General features: G+C 47.6%; 1 protein-coding gene across 6 annotated transcripts in view; it reads left to right on the forward strand.

Moving 5' to 3' along the window:
* MPP7 (MAGUK p55 scaffold protein 7) overlaps positions 1-20,577 on the forward strand; it is a 1,979,219-nt gene that overhangs the window by 374,949 nt on the left and 1,583,693 nt on the right. For all 6 annotated transcript variants that reach the window (XM_069648102.1, XM_069648107.1, XM_069648105.1 and 3 more), the window contains one exon: positions 18,738-18,856. In XM_069648102.1, coding sequence (XP_069504203.1) covers positions 18,738-18,856 — 119 coding nt within the window. The remainder of the gene's footprint in view (positions 1-18,737; positions 18,857-20,577) is intronic.

A 20,577-nucleotide genomic window follows, 5' to 3' on the forward strand; every position in this document is an offset into this window, starting at 1 on the left:
TGGAACCCTCTAGGTTCGTTGTTCCCAGTCTTGATCATTACTATTTGTATTTTTAGGGCACCTCAAAGCCCCTCTGGCCCTCTAATGGTTTCAATGTCTATCGTGGGTGTCGGCCGTATCCAATGTTTGTGTTTATCGGGCTACTGTAAGCCTTTTGGCTTCCCCATCCCTGAATATCAATGTGGTTTAATTTTTGTAGGAGTCCCCAAAGCCTTCTTGCCCTCTGAAATGCTTAATTCAGCAGGGTCTTGATTGGGTGCCTGCCCGTGTCCAGCATTAAGGTTTTCTGGTCTCCAATAACACTCTGTGCCCCACCAGCACCCTGGGACACAACCGTTTGCCCCTCTCCCACGCCTTACCTTCTCTGGAGAGTTTTCTTCCCTTTCTCTAACCAGCTCTGCAAATGTCACACTTCTCATGCATCTGTCAGTGATCCAATCTCTCTACTGTGGTCTGTTCTCGTTGTCGGTTAACCTGTCCCAAGCCCACCGCAGCATCAGGCCATCAGATGAGTTTTTCTACCTTCCCAGTCTTGTTCTCTGCTCAGGTTTTGCTGCCTCTTAGGATGCCAGCATTTCATCGTTTGCCTTGCGTTCAGATGGCCCTGTGGTCTAGAGTGGCTCCGCCCCTCCAGGGCGTCTTCCCGTCAGAGGTCTGCATCCACGTAGGATTCTTTCTCCTCCATACAAGGTTCCTCGTCTTTTTATGTTTGCCGTCACTAACGAAAGGGGTGTGTCGTTCCTCTTTGACTGAGCTCAAGGGGAATGCAGGAATACCTGAAGCCAATAGATTGAAGTAATATCACTATTTGCTGAATCCATAACCTTTTTTTCTTCTTCAATTCCTATATATGCAATGTATTCTTGATGGGAAGTTCCTCATAGGAATGGGAGTTCTTGTCCCTTTGAGGGATGTCGCTCCAAGTGAGGAACCACTTTCCCAGACTCCTAAGGAGGGTCTTTCTTAGCGGACTCCACGGACGATATATATTCTTTCCTTGGTCGTTGCATTGTGTTAATAGATGCCTGCTAGTTTCTGCGATCTCTCCTACCACAGAGTTTACACATTCTATTTTCATGTTATTCCCCGTCTAGGACCAATAACTGCCAGGCACGTCAATAAGTTAAGACGTAATCTCAAAGATTTGCCTTATATTTGGAATTTGATATGGTTGTGATTGGCCCACTAAATTAGTTGGAGCAAACAATTCTTGTCTTATTTTTTTTTTGTTTGAGTCAATTCCTGGCTGTAGATGTAGTCCCATCTGCATGTCTTGATTTTTATTTGCATGACAAGCTGCACATAGTTTTTTTTTTTTCCAATCTACATTCCGTCAATGGTGCTGAAAAATATGACCCGTGTGCACATAGTGGCCAGCCATATATATCTGTTTGCATTTTACAACGTTTGCTCTTAAAGACGAAACAGGACGATTAGAATATTTCCGTATCTTAAGATATTATGCCACTTCACTAAACATTGCCTGGCTAAATAGGGAGGGAAATCCGATCTGTTCCACAGGGATAGTGTTGGGCAGACCAAGGAGTCTCCTCCATAGTTTCCCCACTGTATGATCAAATCTTAATCTAACCTGCTCTATTCCTGCGTCATTGCCATAAAATAAAGTGGGGACTAGGCTACTATTTACTTTTGTGGTACCCTTCATGCTAAAACCCCCCCGCCCCCATTCAGCTAGTGATGCTTTTGATAACGAAAGCTTACTCAAGGTTTTGTTGGACTTAAAATTCCATGTGGATACTAGGAAGATTTGAAGGCTGTGAAACTCTGGGGCAGGGAGCTCCCCCATCCCGAGACTTGTGGAACGTTGATTACTTTGTTTCTTTTTGCACCATTTTGGAACTTTGTGCTGGAACTGTGGAAGGAACCACCTTCCACCAGTTGAAACTATACTCCTTTATCACATTATCTTAGGTTTTGAATGTAAGGGTCCGGTTTGGATTTCGGACACGGGACTGAGACCTCTTGCTTTTTGACATTGAGGCATGGAAAGCCCTCATAGTGATGGGACGGATTAAGTCTTTCTCTAACCCTCTTTTCTGTTAAACGTGTATAGCAGTCAACACAATGCCCTTGTGTCCTAGTCTTACTCCTTATTCCTTACACTTTTTTTTAGTGGTGTTATCGCCCTCTTCTCTTAAAACTGTACTCTTTCCCTTGCTGAGGCTTTCTTTACTTTGGTTGTGATGAGTAAGATTACTCGTAAAACAATTATTCTTTACTTCCCTTGGGTTTATTGTTATTGTCGCTTTGTATTGTCCAAGACGGATCTGAGGCTTCACACAATGATTCCCATTCACTTCTCTGGCTTTTTCTATTGTCTCTTTAGCTTTACTGAGATGAGTTTGAACACTTAGATAGTGATTCTCCTTCACTTCACCTGCTCTCGCTGCTATAGTCTCTTTACCTTGACTGAGACGAGTATGAATGTTAGGATAACGATTCTCTGTTTCCCCTCTCGGGTCTGTCACTTTCCATGTTACCTATCAACCTCTGGGATAATGCCACTGGGGGTTCTTTTCGGCCGGGTTGAGTTTCCCAGTTCACTTAGCAGACTTCTTGTCTTCTTCTGGTCTCTTACTTCACAGTATCATCTAGGATGGTTTTCTGGAGCCCAATGCACTGGGGCATTAAACGTCGACTGCTGCTGCATAGTGATCTCGGTGTTGTCGCAAGGACTATTGGTCCACCACGGTCACTCGTGGTCATGCCACCACTCGTTCTTTCTCGTAATCTCCAGTTTCCAGGATATGCTGCAACACTTCTCTCAGCTTGCCAGCTGATTTGTAATTTGTGGATTCCTTGGAGTTCCCAGTCTCCTCCCCTTCTCGCTATGACTGCGCCCTGGGGCGTTCTCTCTTTCTCTCTTTCTCTCTTTCGGCAACCTCTCATTCTCTGGCCTTCTCCATCTCGTCAGTTAAATGGTATTTTCTGTTTAAAGTGACATCCGCATTTTCAGTTTCCCAATAGCACGTTCTTGTTCCTACCTCATATGCATCTTGGTAGAATGTCTGAATAGAGAACTTTGGCAGAATCTTTAGGGAATTTCTCACAGGAACGGGAGTCCTTATCCCCACAGGGGAAGTCCTCCTGTTGAGGTTCCACTTGCCTCTACCTTTAGGGAGGGTATTACAGAGCAGGCTCACCTCCCTAACCTCAGTGAGAGCTCCCCCTTTGGGAAAAGGGACACATTTCCGAGATTCGTCATATGTGCTTAATACTTGGCCATAAGCTAAACCTGTTGGCTTAGCCAATGCTTGTTTTTAACAGGACTTCAGTGACGGCCATTTGGAGTACTTATTAATAGAGTTGCGGAAGGTAAACTGGTTAAGACATTTTTATTAAACCAGTAGCAGGTTTACAACTCCTAAGTCATTAACTTTCAGACTGCTTTGAAAATACACTGGCAGGCACATGGTAAGGTGTGATTAAAATGAGGTCAAAGAGTTCTCATGACAAGGTGTTTCGGGCAGGGAGGGGGCAGTAACTGGATGGGAATGGCCAAATGTATTAGCATGGCAAGGGGCAGTCAGTGGGTGGGCAAATAACCAAACAAAGCCCGGAGGCAGTGTGTCCCTCCTCAGATGCCATATCTCCCTATCTGTACTCTAAGCCAGTAGTTCAGGTGCAAGCGACGCCTAATAGGCCAAATAAAACAACATAGAAATGTATATACTTAGAAAAATCTAGAGAAACCTTACATTGGGGAATTCTAACCTTCTGGAACCGTAATTAGTTCTTTGCCCCTTGTAATTTGAAATAAACATAAACTCTCCTAAAGACAACATAGAGAGGTATAACCTTTGGGACTGCGCCGTATTAGCAATGTGTGCATGTCAAGAGTAGGGATCTGATAATGTTGCACAGGCATCCCTATTAACACAATTGTATTAATGGTGATGGCCCGCAACCTACTAAAAGTTAAAGGGATGGTCTAGTAAAAATTTGTATTTAAAAAATAGATAGGCCACATAAAAAAGAAATACTAGCATCCTCCGTTTTAAAACTTCCTATGTAAAATTTTGAGCTATTCAAGCTCAAAATTCGAAAAAGCAAGCACAGGGGCGCAGCCATTTTGTGAAATGGAGGCCCTCCAGTGCTGGCTTTTGCTTTTGCGGCACTAATGAAGGAAAAGCCAGCCAGCTGTAGTAAACAAAATCTACTGCTGGGTGGCTTTCCCTTCATTAGTGCCGGACTCGGAGGACGCGGACCGGAGACTAGAGCAGGAAAGCTGCAGCTGAATCTCGGTAAGTGCTATTTATTTTTTTTTTTTTTACAAAAAATAAGCACTAGCTGCGGTTTTTTTTCTAAGTTTTCCGAGCTGGAGTTTCTACCTGAAGCTGATTTCCCATTTGGGGCTCTCGGGCTCCCCGTGGGGAGCCCGAGAGCCCCAAATGGGAAATGCTAAATGCTGCGTTGTCTGCCTAAATCTTCTTTCCCATTTGGGGCTCTCGGCCTCCCCGTGGGGAGCCCGAGAGCCCCAGCCAACAGTTCAAGCTTGCAGATCCCTTGTATTTTCTAACCGCAATCTGCTTTGTTTACCGGTTTACCGAGCTTGGTCATCTTCACTCCCAAGTGCTGTTGCTTACTCCCCACTCACTGTCCTAGTTACCGTGCAGGACTGTGAACAACCTTGCTGGCATGCTTTATTTTTAAGCCACACCTTCTTTACCTTAAATGTGTGCTTGTGTCCTCGCCCCCCATCCATTGTGAGGCCCTGCAGAGTTTTGAAGTAAGACTGTTTTCTTGATAAAGTAAACTAATCCATTTTGTATTTAGGTTTCATATGCAGGCTTCATATAAGATGTTATTTCGTTTAAATTTCAAATCCAAATAAAGCAGAAGGGGGAGGGGGGGCTGAAAAGGGGTGGCACATGCAAATCACCGCCAGAGGCGGAGCCCAACTTGCCCATTTCTTCTTGCACCTTGTGGTTATCAATCATAGATTGTATATAGGGAAAAACTCATGTTTTCACCAGTTTTTTCTGCACCCCAAAATGGCCAATTTTTATTTTCGCCCGAGTTGGTGCAGCTCGCAATATTAAACATATTTCTTTGGGGAGGTTTCACCCTCCCAAACCCCCTTTATCCAATCTCCCACCCTGTAGCTTTAAAACGGAGGGTTTCTTCTCCACCCGCTTCCCTCAAAAAACTTCATCCCAAATCCACCTGCCATCATAGACCACACACTCCCAGACATGCACATACCTCAACATACACACAGACATGGCAAAACAAGCACACTTACTCGTTTCGGCCGTGTCTTCGGTCTTCCAGCCTGGCCCTGCCTTGTCAGTCCCTGTGCGCTCTAGTGTGCAGCAGGGGTATGGCACTTCGATTTAGAACTAAATCCACCTTTTTCCTCATTCGGAAAACGGAATTATATCCTTTGACTTAATACCGTTGCAATTAACGAGCTATCTACGACCTTGCAGAGATGAGCCTGCCATTCTGTTCACGTTACCAAAATCGGACAACGAGGCTTATAATTGACTTGTGTTTCCAATCTGTTTGGATCCCTTCTGGTGTACTCGAGGTGTGAGGCTGATTGATGGATTAGATACTGATATTCATCCCTGGGCCACTGGCGCCCCGGAAGGAGGTGATTCGTCACAAGATGATCGACCACTTCTAGCTTTTGGGCTTCTGGCACTTTGCATTCCATTGCTTGTAGTGCGTAAAAATAGGCCTATAGAAAAGGTCATGTGAGTTGGCACACTGGGCCTTGTAAAGGATCTCTGACTTGGAGGGGGCAAATTGGAAGCTTTTTTTCTGTATATTGTTTTGCCATTTGGGTTCTTGTATAGACTTCGTGCCGGATTCCTCCCACTGCCGAGAGCTGGAATGGCATTGGTGGTGAGTCCTAAGTGTTGCTACTTTTGCTGCTTTCACATTTAATTGCTTGGCAGTTGTTTTCAGGGTGATCCTTACTACATTGACCAGTTTTCCTTTTGGGGCTGAAGGGTAATTAAATCCCCTTACTGCTCTGTCGTTTCTGTTGCAACTGTATATTTCCAGTTGGGCGTACTTGCTTAGAACGGATCCTTTCGACTGCTTCCCCACATTGTAAGAGCCTCCATACTGGGAGTTATGAGAGGACAAAAGGGGAGCATAGAGGGGGTCGGGGGTTGTGCATGAGGACATTGTCACTGTGACTCATGCCACTACCCTTCCCGTTCCAGGGGCTAATGATGCCCAAACTCCTCGAGGGCCAATGGCTTCCAGCACACATGTTGCCACCTGCAGCGAGGCCCACCATGTGTCGGATTTACCAGCAGTGTATGGGTAGTTGGCTGCTGGTGAATCCACTGCCATGTCCAGTGCTGGCATTGCACTGCATCTTCCTGGATCTGGCAAAAGAGGTCTCCCTGGGTCTCGGATCCGGGCTCCCTGATCCAGGGATCCATTTGCACTCTTCTTTACTTTAGCTTGCCTGGATTGCTTTAAACTATGCTGGGATTAGAACCGTCATTAGGACCAGGCTCAAGACCCACAAGACAACTTGACTCTAAGGATCCCTGCGCAATCTCTTGATTGCTCTGTTTAGGGAATATTTAGGTACATCTTTTTACGTTTAAAAGCAGCATCTTTTAATGCTTTCCTTAGAACAATATAGGAAACTGGGCTATGTTCTAGGTGTTCATGATTAGTCTTCTGAGAGACAAATGTTTATGGGTGTCTGGTTGAGAATAGCTGCCCATCCTGCACCCCTCAACTTCCCCCTCCCCCATTGGTGCCTGGTGTCATCCCAAGCTAATGCAATTCCATTCCCGTTCTGGCCACTATCACACAGGTGCTTACTCCTACCCGGGCCGAGCCCCCATAGCTCCTATGGCTGCGCCTCCTGTAGCAATGAGCTGCTTAGTAACGCCACTGTAATCGTAGCCCCCAGCCTCTCCCCGCTCCCTAACAAATTCACTCACGTCCGTACATGGCTTTAAATCGGACTGCGATGCCAGACGAAGCTTGTGCAGTTTTCGCTTTGGGTTCCGTCCTCCCCTCTCCCCAGCCTGTGTGCCCTCTTACTTTTTTCCTCGTAGCTACTCGGCAATGCAAAAAAATATATATTAAGCACGGAGAGTCTCTCGTCAGGCAAGTCATTCGGTTTACATTTTCCAGGAGATACTTGTACAGTAATAAGGTTTGTAGATTATCTGGGAAGGCAGTTAGGCAGTGCTGCTCGTTAGTCGTTAAGGTGATGAGATTGCAGCCAAGATACACACATCGCTTCCCCCAAGGGACCTGTAACATAACACACGAGCATTGTTCCGTGTGTCGTATACAGAGAGAGGACATGAAGGGACGTCACGTGACAGGTGGTGGAATAAAAGAGGTCGGCGGGGCAGAAGAGAGAGGGGGAAGAGGGGCGAGCAATATTGAAAGAGGATGAAGGAGGGAAGCGGCGCGAGAGAGCAGGCGAGAGACTGAGGGGCAAAGGGACAGTTGGCGTGTATGATAGAGAGTAAAGTGAGACAAGAGACTGGCGAGAATAAGGGGGCGGGGGATTGTCAGGGGCAGGGCAGGGCATGATGATGGACCATAGTTTGAAAGCGAACACATCGTGTAAAAGTGAGTGAGAAATATAAACGTCATCAGTGAACACGTTTGACGTCAGCAGGCCGAGAACAGAGCACCCCATTTACAGTGGGAGAAAGATGAGATGGAAGAGCCACAGAAGGTGAAAGGAAACCTATGGTAGACACCCAAAGAAAGACAGTAATGACAGCTTGCAGAAAAGCAGTTGGAACTGACCTGATAAAGGGAGCTGACGAGTGGTTCCGAAAGAAACAAAAGAAAGGAGTGTAGAGACGGTGGAAATCCTCCAGTTCTGTTCCTTTTTGCTTTTCTGAGCACTTTTGCTCTGCAGTTTGGGTTGCACTGCTCATTACAGGATGCAGGCATATGCTTTGCACCATGGCACAAAGCTTCGCTAATACCAGCCTAAATTAGGGCGTATCACCCTTTTTTTTAAATCCATTTCCAGAGCAGCAACACACATTTGCTATGTGTGTGTGTAATACCGAGAACACCCACCCTCCCCTGCTCCCCGAGTGTGCCCATTTGTTCCACAATCGTCTGTTAAGATGATTACCTCACCTCTAGGACCTATGCGCGCTAAAACAAAAAGATACACTAAATGGAGGTATCGCAAGGTCTGTGGTGAAATACCAGGAGACATTAACCACAACTGCAAGCTAGCTGCAGGATGTTCAGACGGTGAGATGTGAACGGGAAGAGGGGCGTGTGGTTGAATATCAACATTAGCCACAACTGCAAGCTAGCTGCAGGATGTTCAGACGGTGAGATGTGAACGGGAAGAGGGGCGTGTGGTTGAATATCAACATTAGCCACAACTGCAAGCTAGCTGCAGGATGTTCAGACGGTGAGATGTGAACGGGAAGAGGGGCGTGTGGTTGAATATCAACATTAGCCACAACTGCAAGCTAGCTGCAGGATGTTCAGACGGTGAGATGTGAACGGGAAGAGGGGCGTGTGGTTGAATATCAACATTAGCCACAACTGCAAGCTAGCTGCAGGATGTTCAGACGGTGAGATGTGAACGGGAAGAGGGGCGTGTGGTTGAATATCAACATTAGCCACAACTGCAAGCTAGCTGCAGGATGTTCAGACGGTGAGATGTGAACAGGAAAAGGGGCGTGTGGTTGAATATCACATTTAATAGTGGGAAAAACTAACCAGAGGCCAGGCAGTTGTGGGCACTGGTGACTCTCTCGCATTAGGAGTGCATCTACAGCTAGGGCCTATGCCATCCACTACATTTGGAATCATGCCAAAGGTCTTCAGGTTAACCCTTTCAGAGGGCCATGTGTGCTGACCTCAAGACCTATACATGTAGTCGGGGCAGTGATGTACTGCTCACTGTGATGAGGCACCTACACCTTGTGAGAAAGGCATGGTATCAAGAGGTGATGGACACATGTGAAAACATTTCAGAACCTTTTATGTTGCTGGTCACGATGCTGTAATGCCCAACTTACCCTAGTTCTAAGGTGGGAATGTTCCCTAATGGAAAGTAAGCGAAGGGAATTCTAAATCTGTCAGTCCAAGATAAAATGCTGTCTGTGTCAAAACCTATGCTTGCCCTCATTTCTGTGTAACAGTGTGCAGGGCGACTGGATACACTCCCTAGTGTTCAAATTAAAAATAGGATGGCACTGGAGCTCTACTGTAACTCCTTTCCCCAAGTACAAAGAACTCAGGATCTCAAAGTTCAACAGGCTTTTCAGGATTCAAAACTTCACAGAACCTTATTTTTCACAACAGGTCTCTCGGCCATCCCTTGCCCAAGCTCAGACCTCTCTTGTCACAAAGTTCACTTTACACAAAGTTCCTCGTGTTTTTAAAAGCTACCTTTTCCTGGATTCAAAACTTTCTGTACTATACACTTCAATGGGCTTCTTAGGCTTACCTCGCCTAAGTTTCAAGGCCCTCTTTGGTTTCACAATGTTCCACTCTCGAACACAAATGTTCAACTTGCAAACATAAAAGTTCCCTAACAGTTCAACTGGCTTCTTTCATGGTTCTCTTCTCCATTTTTCAACTTCCTCTGAGGTCAGGGTCTCACCACCTGCCCCTTGGATATTTGTTACCAACTTGTCACAAAGTTCACACATGGATTTTTGCTTCTCCCGCATGGTGTCGGGCATGGATTCACATGCTTATGAATATTCCATGTCGTCAGGCTGGGAATCTTCAGTAAAAGAAAAAACCGTTTCACTTTCACTAAAAAATTTTATTTCTCCTTTAAACCAATTACTGTCCTCGGGGTCATACTGCCCCCATCCAATGACAATCCTCTCCCTAAGCCCTTCTGGTAGCCGTCTTCAGATTTTTACTGCACGCTTCAGTGTTAGGAATCTTGGAGTTTGCTCTCTGAGCTATTTGTATGTTTTTTCGTGTTTTCGACGGAAAAAGTTCTAGCCTGTGTGCTCTTTTCTTCATCTGCCGACGGCAGGGACCCGTTGTCTGATGGATCTTGGCCCTTGCGGGCGCAGAACTTCACAAAGAGTCTACAAGGCCTCTTGCTCCTACTTCAAGCCCTCCGACCATGATGGAGAAAAAGTAAGGAAGGTCCATCTTCAGGCCCTGCACCAAATGCGGGCTACCAAATTCGTTTGTGGAGGGCAAGCACCTGTAATGCCTCTATTTCCTTGTGGTCCAGGTGCAGACAGTAAAGTTCGAGATATGCCTCGGTTTCTCCAAGAAAACGATGGACGGGCATAGTCACGCCATGCTCGGTGCAGAGTCTTATTCCTCGCCCAAGACCGGCCAGTTTTCTAAGTACTTGGAGGGTGCCTCATCCGTGGGGGCCCAAGATAAGGCCAAGAGCCGCAAGTCTGAGTCCACCGGGTTTGCCGCAGAAGCGGGTCCCAAAGTGGATAGGGTGCGATCAGCATCACCTTCTGCCTCCATTGCCAGCCTACCGTACAGCTCCTCTTCAATGACAAAGTCATCTACCCCGGCTAAACTACGTGAGAAATCAGAGAAACAGCGGACAGAGGAGAAGAAAGCCACACAGCCCAAGCCAGCTCAACTGGCACAGGCAAAGGGCTCATCGGGGGCTCCGTCGACTACTACTACCACAGCAGCTACGGGCACTGATCCTACGAAGGGAGCTTCCACGGCTCAGAGCGTCCACGCCCCCAAGACGCAACACCATTACATTGACTTTGGCAAAGTCTGCAGGCACACCAGAAGGAGTGAAACTGGCCCAGGTCCCGGTTCAAGACCCTTGGGGGTGGGGGGTGATGGGTGAGGCGAGGAGGCCCCGAAAAAGTATACCCAGTCCTGCACTCAAACCAAGTGAAGGGGGGGTGGTCACAGTGGCTGAGAGTGCTAAGGGGAGGCCAGGAGGGCAAGTTCTAGGGATTGCATGGGGGCACGGTGTGAGGATCCACATAATGAGTGCGAAGGAGGGGGGGGCGGGCTAAGCGGCGGGGGGCATGCTGCCCTGTAGAACTCAAAGTGAAGCAGGCAGCCAGTCACTGCAGCAGATGAGGATGTTATCAGGGGATGGGGAGAGGGAAGGAAGAATAGAAAAGGAGCGTCTTGAGGAGTTTCCGGAACTTAAGAAGATCTGACTCCTGCCTGAGAGGGGCAGGGAGACCATTCCGGAGGGAGGCGCCTGTGGAGGAGAGATCTACCACCTCACTCTCTGCTTGGAGAAGCATCTGATCTGCAGAGAGTTGGAGCTAGAAGACCGAAGGGCTCTAGCAGGGAGGTATTTAGGGAGAGAGAGTTGGATGTAGCGGGTTCCCAGGTCCAGAAAGCCTTCTGAATGATGCAGAGGGTCTTGAACTTGATCCTAGCAGCAACCGGGAGCCAGGGGAGAGAAGCAGTCCCTGGGCTTGAGTCCAAGGATAAGCTTTGCAGTCCTATTCTGAATGAGGTGAAGGGGGCGAGGGAGGATAAAGGACGATTTGAGGAAGAGGCTGTTGCAGTAGTCCATCTACATTTATCAATGACAACACTGAGATGACTGCCTCAGCAAGCGTTGGTGGAAGCTTGCCGGATTGTAACGATTCGTCCCATAGCTTCAGCGGTCTTGGTGCCAATAGTGGCCCAAATTCTGTATACAATTCGATCACCAGACCTTTGGTACTTTGCCATAGTGTAGCGCTGCGATAGCATCTACCACCTCCTCTGCCGCAATCCGTAGTTCCAGTGCTGATTGTGCCTCTGCAGGCAATCCTGGGAAGTGCAATATCACAATATACTGGGAGAGATCTTCCTCTGAGCAATTGTCCGAATTACTATATATATAGTTTCAGAATAGTCCCTAAACGCACACCATTAATTTGCCCATCCGAAGTAAGCATGTTCACGGCCCTAAATCGCAGTGACATGTTGAGGCCCACCTTCGCTCCACATTACACTTGCCAAATAAAGGCCAGGCCTGTGTGCCTCACCGTATCGATGTGCAAGGGGGAGGGTCTAGTGATCCAGCAGACCCCTTTATCCCCCGAATCCCCAAACTTCATAAAGTTCTCCTTGATCAGCCCCAGCAGTGTCCTGTCATTGGTCATCCCATATTCATTCTCGAGTCATTTCAAGCATGTTTCTACTTCATGCAGCTTGCGCTTGGTCTCTGTTAGGACCCCAGAGGTCCTGGTCATCATTTCCCCGCGCAGCCATACCTTAAATGTTTCCCAAACCGTAGCAAATTGGGTAACTGAACTTTCGTTTCTCACAAAGAAATCCTCAATTTCATCATGCAGTGACAATCGTAGATCTGTGTTCACCATCATTGAGGGAACCATCTTCCAACGCGGTCTGGGAACTGCAGACGCCACCATTTCAACCAGACAATAGTCTGCGTGTCCTGGGATGGATTACCCACTCCATATCCCCGACGCCCAGGCTGATGATACCAACCAATAATCTATTCTGGACTGTGCGTCGTGGATCAATGAATAATAATTATATTCCGCCACCCCAGGGTTTCGGGCCCTCCAGATATCTACTAATTCCAACTGGGCCAAAATCTGGATAACAATGCATGCTACCCCTGACAGGCTGTGTTGAATGGTGCTGGACCAGTCTAGTGCACAGTCCAGGACAGTGTTGAAGTTCCTGCCCCACATTGGTGCTGCTGTTCATTTCATTAATATCTCAACCAATTCACCATAGAATTTTGGGTCATCTATGTTAGGACTGTAAGTGTTAACCGGTGTCACCCTCATACCGGCAACTCTACCCCAGACAATCACATAGTGACCCAATCAGTCAATTCTCTGTTTTTCTTTCTGGAAACCCAGTGCCCGATGTATTAAGGTACACACTCCCCCAACCTGATGATGTGTTCCCCTAACAGTGACATTCTCCGGGGGGCATTGCGAACAGCAAAAACATGCATAGTACAGTCTTGTCAAATGCCCACAGTCAAATTCAAACATTTGTACTGTGTGTTATTACTCAATCAGACTAAACAGTTGGAAACCTGTAAACTCAACAATTAGGTTTTCCAGTTCATTCTCCCTCATGGCCCTGTGTGCCCTCATCCCCCTGGACAGGGCATTGATCATTCCTACGTTCTCGTTGTGGGAGTGGAATAGATGCCTCCACATAGGCAATGTCATCTGTCGGATTTTGAAAACAATTTGCACAACCTCCATGTTGTATCCGGAGTTTGGCCGAAAAACATTAGGGCGTATGGGACATGTCTTGCCCGGAGTAGTCCTGTCACCGGGCCATATGATCTCTGCAGCGCCTGGACTCAAGCAGCAAAGTCTGGGTATATATTGACGTTCTTGGACTCGTGGTGAAGTGTTCCCTTTTCTCTAGATAGTCTAAGGATGGGGTCTCTGTCACTATAACTAAGTAACTTTGCAATGATGGTGTACGCCGGTGCGCCAGGCCTGGGCACTGTGGCCAGGGAGCGATGAGCGTGATCCACCAAAAAATGCATTGAGAATGCTGTCTGTCTGATCCGAAAAGAGCCCGTAGCTGCCAACGACCTCCAAATTGCTGCTGCAGGAATCTTCCAGACGTCCTCCCTCTTGTCCCCATGACTGAGGCTCAGGAACCCAGGACCTGCATCGATGCAACAGGACAGAATCCAGCTGGACCACCCTTGTTCAAACCAGAGGTACTGTTCAGACTTGGGCTACTTACCTCAGTGTCTTTAGCTTTGCTGTTCTCAGTTGAGACTTGCAGTGGCTGCTTTTGTTAGTTGATTTCAACTCTTTCCACAGGTGTAACAGCTTGTCACCCTACAAGTGATTTCTACAAAACTCTCTAACTTTGTGCTAGACTTTTAATGAACTACGAAGTGCCTCGGCTCCATAGACTGTGCTCCAACTGACTTTGGCAGTCCTGCTTCCTTGCAGACTTTTCCAGTCCATTGACTTTGATAGTTTCTGTTTCTCAGAGGTGATGACTTGTTCTTAGACTCTTATTGCTGGGAAAGATTTTGTCTAGACTTCATTGGATGATTTACATATACTCGCATGCCCCAAGAACCTCTTTAACCTTTTTCCTTCCTCTGCAACCTCAGAATCTGCAAAGTGTATGAGTGATCTATAAATGCCATTACTGTCCTTGTGAAGGAAATCACCTCCGGGTGGAGTAAGTGTGTAAAAGGCATTTAGAGTATCCAATAAACTTATGCTGATTCTGGAAAAGTATTTTAAAGTATATTTGATTGTTACATATCTTGCCCTTTCTAAAGAGCGCTTATCTAAAAATGTATGTTAATTAACTATTTATAACTGAAACCTTGAGTATAAGTGTTACTTAGCTACTTGTATTTGCGAATTTCATTGCTACAGCTCTACAGCTCACATTTACCCCTCTTGAGCTAGGCCTGGCTACTCAGTCACACTACCAACTTGTGTAGTACAGACCCATACCAAAAGGTGGCTTACCTAATACCAAGTGGACAAATGTTGTGTAGTCTCGCACAGTGTTACTACATCAATTCTTGCATAACAATGTCACCCCGAATAAGTTCCTAAGGAGGTCCTCCACGAATGGTTCCATGGGCCCCTTGCATGCTGCCTCCGGCACCCCCACAATACAGACTTTGCTGTGTCGCAAACATGACTTGGGTAGTCACATTAGCCTCTGGTCTTGACCAGTTCTGATCTCAATCCAGCTATGGCACGTTGTGTTGGCCCATCCTGTCTTCACCTCTCCAATCCTGGTCTCTGCTTCGGTAATGCAGCCACTCTTTCTCTACTTTAGCTTTCGGTGAGCTGATTGTCGCCACAATGTCATCCAGTTTGACGTTAACCGACATAAAACCTCTTTGCATAGCAACCATCAGCTGGTCATCACGGGGCCCACCGGGTGCTGTGTCTTCACCTCCCCAGCACCCCGATCCTCCAATCCAGGGGCCCTCACCTTGGCATACGCCAAGGAATCCATGGGGCCACGCTTCTTCCCGGTGCCCTTTGTCATGGTGAGCCTCCGACCCGGTAGCAGCTCTGGGAGTAGGGGACACCAGAAGCAAGTCGCCGTCCAACTCAGGATCAATTTGCTCCTGCAAGCCCTCAAGCAGGTGTGGCTTGCAGTCTACAGAAACCACGAGCCGTCCCCCTCCTGAGTTAGTTGTGGCTACTGCGAGGACTCGTGGGTCGTGCCTACCAGTCACTGTCTCTCCAGCCCTTCTGTCTGTTATTCCGCTTCTTCTGGTAGACCCCGGTCTTTAAACTTCAGCCGTGTAGTGGGGGAGGGGGGTGGGCTTTAACTCCAACAATGGGTCACAACTAGGAGGATGAAGCCGTGTCAGAAAGGACATGCCAGTACCGGATCAAGTGAAATTGCTTAGTTGCCTGCCCCACCTCACAGTCCCCAAATAATGGCCAGAGCCCCCAGGCCATGCCACACCGTACGCCATGCAGTTCCGGGGGGCCAGGAACTGCCCCCAGTTCACTCCAAGGCTGGTACCCAGTAGGATAATGTATAGGCTCCTTGAAGCTGTGGCTACAAGGGACCACGGGAAGAGGGCACTGTTGCAGTAGTGCCCACTCTATTGGATTGGCAATGAATACCACTGCACCGGGCAGGCCCGCCGCATAGCGCCATTGGCTACCTCCACCACGTCAATGTGGTATTTTACCTTTGCTCGACCGGGGCTGAAACAATAACGATGACCTTGCTGGGTCAGTGGAGGCTCTGGCAAGCCCATCGTCATCTCGCCCCCATCGTAGCACTGCACACTGCTCGAAAAGGAAGGTCTTGAGTTGCTTCTGGGACCGGAGGTGGTTCTGCTCAAGTTTGAGCGAGGCTGGGAGGCTGTTCCAGATGGAGGCCCCAGCTGAGGAGATAGATCTGTCTCCAACTCTCTGCTTGGAGAAGCATCTGACCCTCCAAGTTGGAGGTGGATGAGCAAAGAGATCAAGAAGGAAGATGTTTTGGAAGAGAAAGTTGGAGGTAGAGCGGTCCCAAGCCCCAGAAAGCCTTGTGGACGATGCAGAGGGTCTTGAAGTTGACCCTTGCAGACACTGGGAGCCAGTGAAGAGATTTCAGAGCTGGCGAGACACGATCCCTGGGCTTGAGGCCGAGGGCAAGTCTCGCAGTCCAAGTTCTGAATATGTTGTAAAGGTCGAAGAGTAGAGGCAGGAAGATTTAGAAAGAGGAAGTTGCAGTAGTCCAACCTACAGAGGCAAAAGCTCTGGAGACAATGAGCTTCTGGGGGAAAGTGAGAAAAGGAAGACTACCTCCGAGGAGGTGCAACTGATAGTTTGACTTCTTAGAGACATCAGTGATGCGAGTAGAGTAGGAGAGGGTGGAGTCGAAGATGACACCAAGGTTCTCAGCCTCACATGAAGGAGCAGGAAGAGGGCCTGGAGTGGGCGGCCAGGGAGGAATGGAGGGAGCAGGTGTTCCAATGAGGAGGATCGCAGACCTACAGTCTCAGTTGCTATCTCTGCAACCGCCTCGGGCCAAGAAGGGGCGCTCGACAGTGTCCGGTCTTAGCTCACCCACCCGGTCCCTTCTGTGCATGACCAGTAAAGCCGTAGCAGATACAAATGCAAATTGCCATGGGCTGTTTACCTCAAAGGACCCCCATTGCCTGTTCTGGTATTCTCGCAACGGCCTCAGCAGCTGGTGCTCCCGCTCATGCAGGGGGAATCTCCTGTTCCAAATGTGCTGTGGTTCATCAAGGGAGGGCCAGCATGTAGATAGGATCTCAAGGCCTCTCCCTCAGCAAGGCCTTCAAGCGCGGCACGCGGGCGTCGCACAGCTCACCAGGCTGGCTGGATCCTCAGCCTGAAGTGAGCCTCCCCACTGGTCTGCCAGATTTTCCGGCAACGTTATCCCCCACTTCTGCCTTAATGGAGCCGAATGGAACTCGGCCAGCCACGACCTTCTTGACTCAGCTGCACCAAGGTCTGCTCACAAGATCAACAGTTGGCACACGGCAGTATATTTATAAAATCGGGATGTTGCCGGGGATGGAGTTGCGCTCAGACTGTCATTTCTTCTTGCTTCTCAGCAGCGCCTGCAATCTTTTTTTTTTTTTTTTAAGTTGTGAAATGTGGTAGCTGTTTTCACGAGTTTAAACACTATTTTTTAAAAGGATTGCTAGCAAAACAAGAAGGGTAATTAGTCCTCGTCCCTTCTCCCTTTCCATGACAGCCATCACGGTCGGGACGTGTGGCATTGAGGGCAGTACCAGTGAGGCAAGCAGGTCCGGGCATGGGGAACGGTGGGCTGGAGGGGTGTAGCTGCTGGCAGTTGCGGAAATTGGGAAGTAGGGAGCTGAGAGAGGACAGAGGTGAGGTGGGACCACCTGAATCAGAGGAACCCAATGATTGCCTCAATGGTGACCAGCAGATTAGCAGGCCAGTGCCATGAGGTATGGCCTCTCTTCTGATCTCCTGAATTGTCTGTGTGGACCGCTAACCTCGTTGTAAGGGTGGTAATAAGACAAACCGCACAATTCCTGCAATTATCGAAACCATCTTGGTTCATTACTTTACACCGGGTGTATTTGCTTTAGTTTCGCATAAAATAGTTGGATTCATTTGAGCAATGACGTCCGATGTTCAATTAGGAAAGCATAGTCCTATGGCAAAGGGAGGACTGCTGTCATGAGAAAATGGAGCAAACGTACAATTTCAAATATCCAATTAATTTGCGAATAACAAGGTGTTAGGTTTGTAAGCCAATTCCACTTTTCAGTTTAAAAGAGAAATATTCGAAACTTTAATTTGTCTGTTTCCCTGGGGAGCAATGCTTCGTTTTCGGCACATTTAATGTCCGACTTTCAGAAACATTCTGATGAATACAGTGATGTTTTAGTTGGGCAATATGCATGATATTGGTGAGCAGCCTGTATTTTACCGACGAGTATGTATGCTTTAATAGTTCAACATCTTGTAAAACTGTCTTGGTGATGAACTGCGGCACTTATTCAAACTAAAAATAATAGCAGGCCCGTGCATGCGGCATCCCAGGAGGTGATTGGTGTTTTCGTAGACAGCAGAGCGGAGAAAAAGGCATTTTGTCCTTTTTACCCCAAGTCATCCCGCTGGGAAATAAATAACATGTGCTAGGAATTGCCAGCGACTCTTGCCAGGAGGGCTCGCGCCGGCACTGCTGCTCCGCTTCTGGACAGGGGCGCGATGGCCTGCGCGCTGGACGGATGGGCCATGCTGCAGGCTACCGCTGAACACTGCCTCGCTGTCTGCTCGGCGAGACTGCGGGGACGGACCGCCGCAAACGGCGGGGGGCCGCGGCCGCATGTCTGCAACGGCCGAGCCCCTCCTTCCATTTCCCCTCCCACCACTCCCTGTCTATGGAGTTCAATCCATCCCGAAAGTCTGACATGCCTAATGGCTGTACTAAGTGTGCACTAATGGTTGTAAATCTTCAGCCACTATCATTTTCAGAATAACTAAAGTATCTTTGTTGTTTTCTTCTCTTAAGAATGTTTCCAATACAAGCCCTTTCACTCGTTGGCTCACGTCACTGTAAACGCAATAACCATTAATTAAAGAAGGTGTGCTTTTTCTTTTATTGCTTTAAAATGTTGCTTCGAGTGTTCAATATTTGCTTGTATAAGAACCACATAGTCTAGGTGGGCATGGCTAGTAGCTCGTTCTTTAAAAGGAAGGTGCCCTTTTTCTTTACTAAGAAAATATTTGTGCTTGTAAAGGCCAGACTCCATCCATTGCACATGACTGTTAGCAGAAATCCACGAGCTCGCGCTCCGGTTTCATTTGATGTTTTTTATTTTCACTTTATAGGTCTGTACGAGCTGCTGGCTACGCTGCCGGCCCAACTGCAGCCACATGTGGACAGCCAGGAAGACTTGACCTTCCTCTGGGACATGTTTGGTGAAAAAAGCCTTCATTCGCTGGTCAAGGTAAACCACATTTAAGTTGCATTAGTCTCTCAGACACGCATATGGAAAAAAGGTTGGCGTGCCGCATCGCGAACCCGCTTTCAGATTGTTGCTGGGCAAAACAAAACGCCCTTGTTTCTCCCAGCTCGCTTTCTGTCGGGGGTGGAAGTTGTTAAATAGGATTCCGCAGAAAATACATAGATGAGTTCATTTCATAGTGATGTGTTGGCAGCCCTGACTGATGTAGCAAGCATATGTTGTTTGCCCCCTGTTTAGAAGTCGCAGGAAATCTTAGACCCCCTTTATGGTCAAGAGCTGGGGTTTAGCTTAAGTAAATAAATGTTCGCAGCAGAAATGGGAAGGAATGCGTTTCTCTGTGGCCGAGTATGGCATCGATTCCGTAGCCGAATGCATTTGATGTAATAATGTCCTTTAACAAAGTCAACGGAGACTCGAGTAGACCGCACCGTTGATTGGCGTGTGGCCATCGGGATGGTGATTTGCATGGAGCAAGGGAAACAAACAGTATCTCTCGGAGAAGCATTTCGGTGAAATGCTCAGCAAAGGAATGCATCAATTGAGGGATTTTAGCTACTGGCCACAGCTTCACCCAGCGGCGTGCCAGCTGTCTGTAGTTGATAAATGCAACTGCAAGCTTTATAGAACATGTTCCATTTACAAACCCTATTAAACACATGCTCCTACTAACAGGGGGAGGGAGAGTGGAGCTGTTAAGGACAATGCCATGCTGTGCCACTTGAAGGTAGCAAAGTGATAACAAATGACCAGTTTGGTGTGTGGCTGTCTGCCACTCACATGTTGGTAACATTTCGATGTCAGTCAGAGAAGTGTTTTTTTTGTTTTGTTATTGTTTATGCATTTTTGGATTATTTGTTTTAAACCCTGAAGCAAAATGTTGTCCACCCAGTCTGTGGTGCTAGTTTGTCAATGGCATATCTTGCCTCCATATTCCTCATCGTCTTGTCCAACCCTGGCAACCGGTGGAAGCTGAAGCCCACGTCAAACTGGCCTGCATTATGCACAACGCCCTCCGCTACAACACCCACAAACGCAGAACTCCTTCCTGAGGAGCCCCAACAGAAAACCAGCACCCAATTCTTAGAAGCCAATATCCTTCAATTGCAGGGGCTCTGCAAAAGGAAACCATTCAGCTGCTCTGTTCCCAACACCACGAACACCCCACCAGCATTGTTAACACTTTGACGGATTAAGGCAGTGACCGCTTGCCTATATCTCCTTTATGCTTCAAATGGCAGTGCAGCCAGCAAATGCATTACAACTAACCTTGGTAGTTCAGTTTTGAGCAAAGAACGCAGTATGATGTATATGTAGACATTCCAACAATTCCTGAATCATAAGGATTTCATCTCTTCTGCACAAACTACTGAGTGCCTGAAGCATGTTAGTGATTTAGTCTGGTTAGTGAAACTTGCACGGATGACCTCCAACTGCATGGGGTCTCGGTGGATATGGAGTGTCTATTTATCCTTGACGGCATGAAGTCGACCCATAAAAAAAATATATATATATATATTTTCCTTGAGGCTGTATTTGGGACAGTTTTTTTGAATGAGGCAATGCTTTTGTGGGAAATCTGCCTCTGTTTGTTACCTTCAAATTCGTAGAGGCTACTTAATTTCCTATTTCAAAAAGGTAGCAGGCACTCCTCTCCAGAAAGAACATGGCATGATAACCTGCTCTGAGATGAGTTTGCATCACAC

The sequence above is a fragment of the Ambystoma mexicanum genome, chromosome 2q, assembly GCF_040938575.1.
Source record: "Ambystoma mexicanum isolate Mex_15411 chromosome 2q, UKY_AmexF1_1, whole genome shotgun sequence".
NCBI lineage: Eukaryota > Metazoa > Chordata > Amphibia > Caudata > Ambystomatidae > Ambystoma > Ambystoma mexicanum.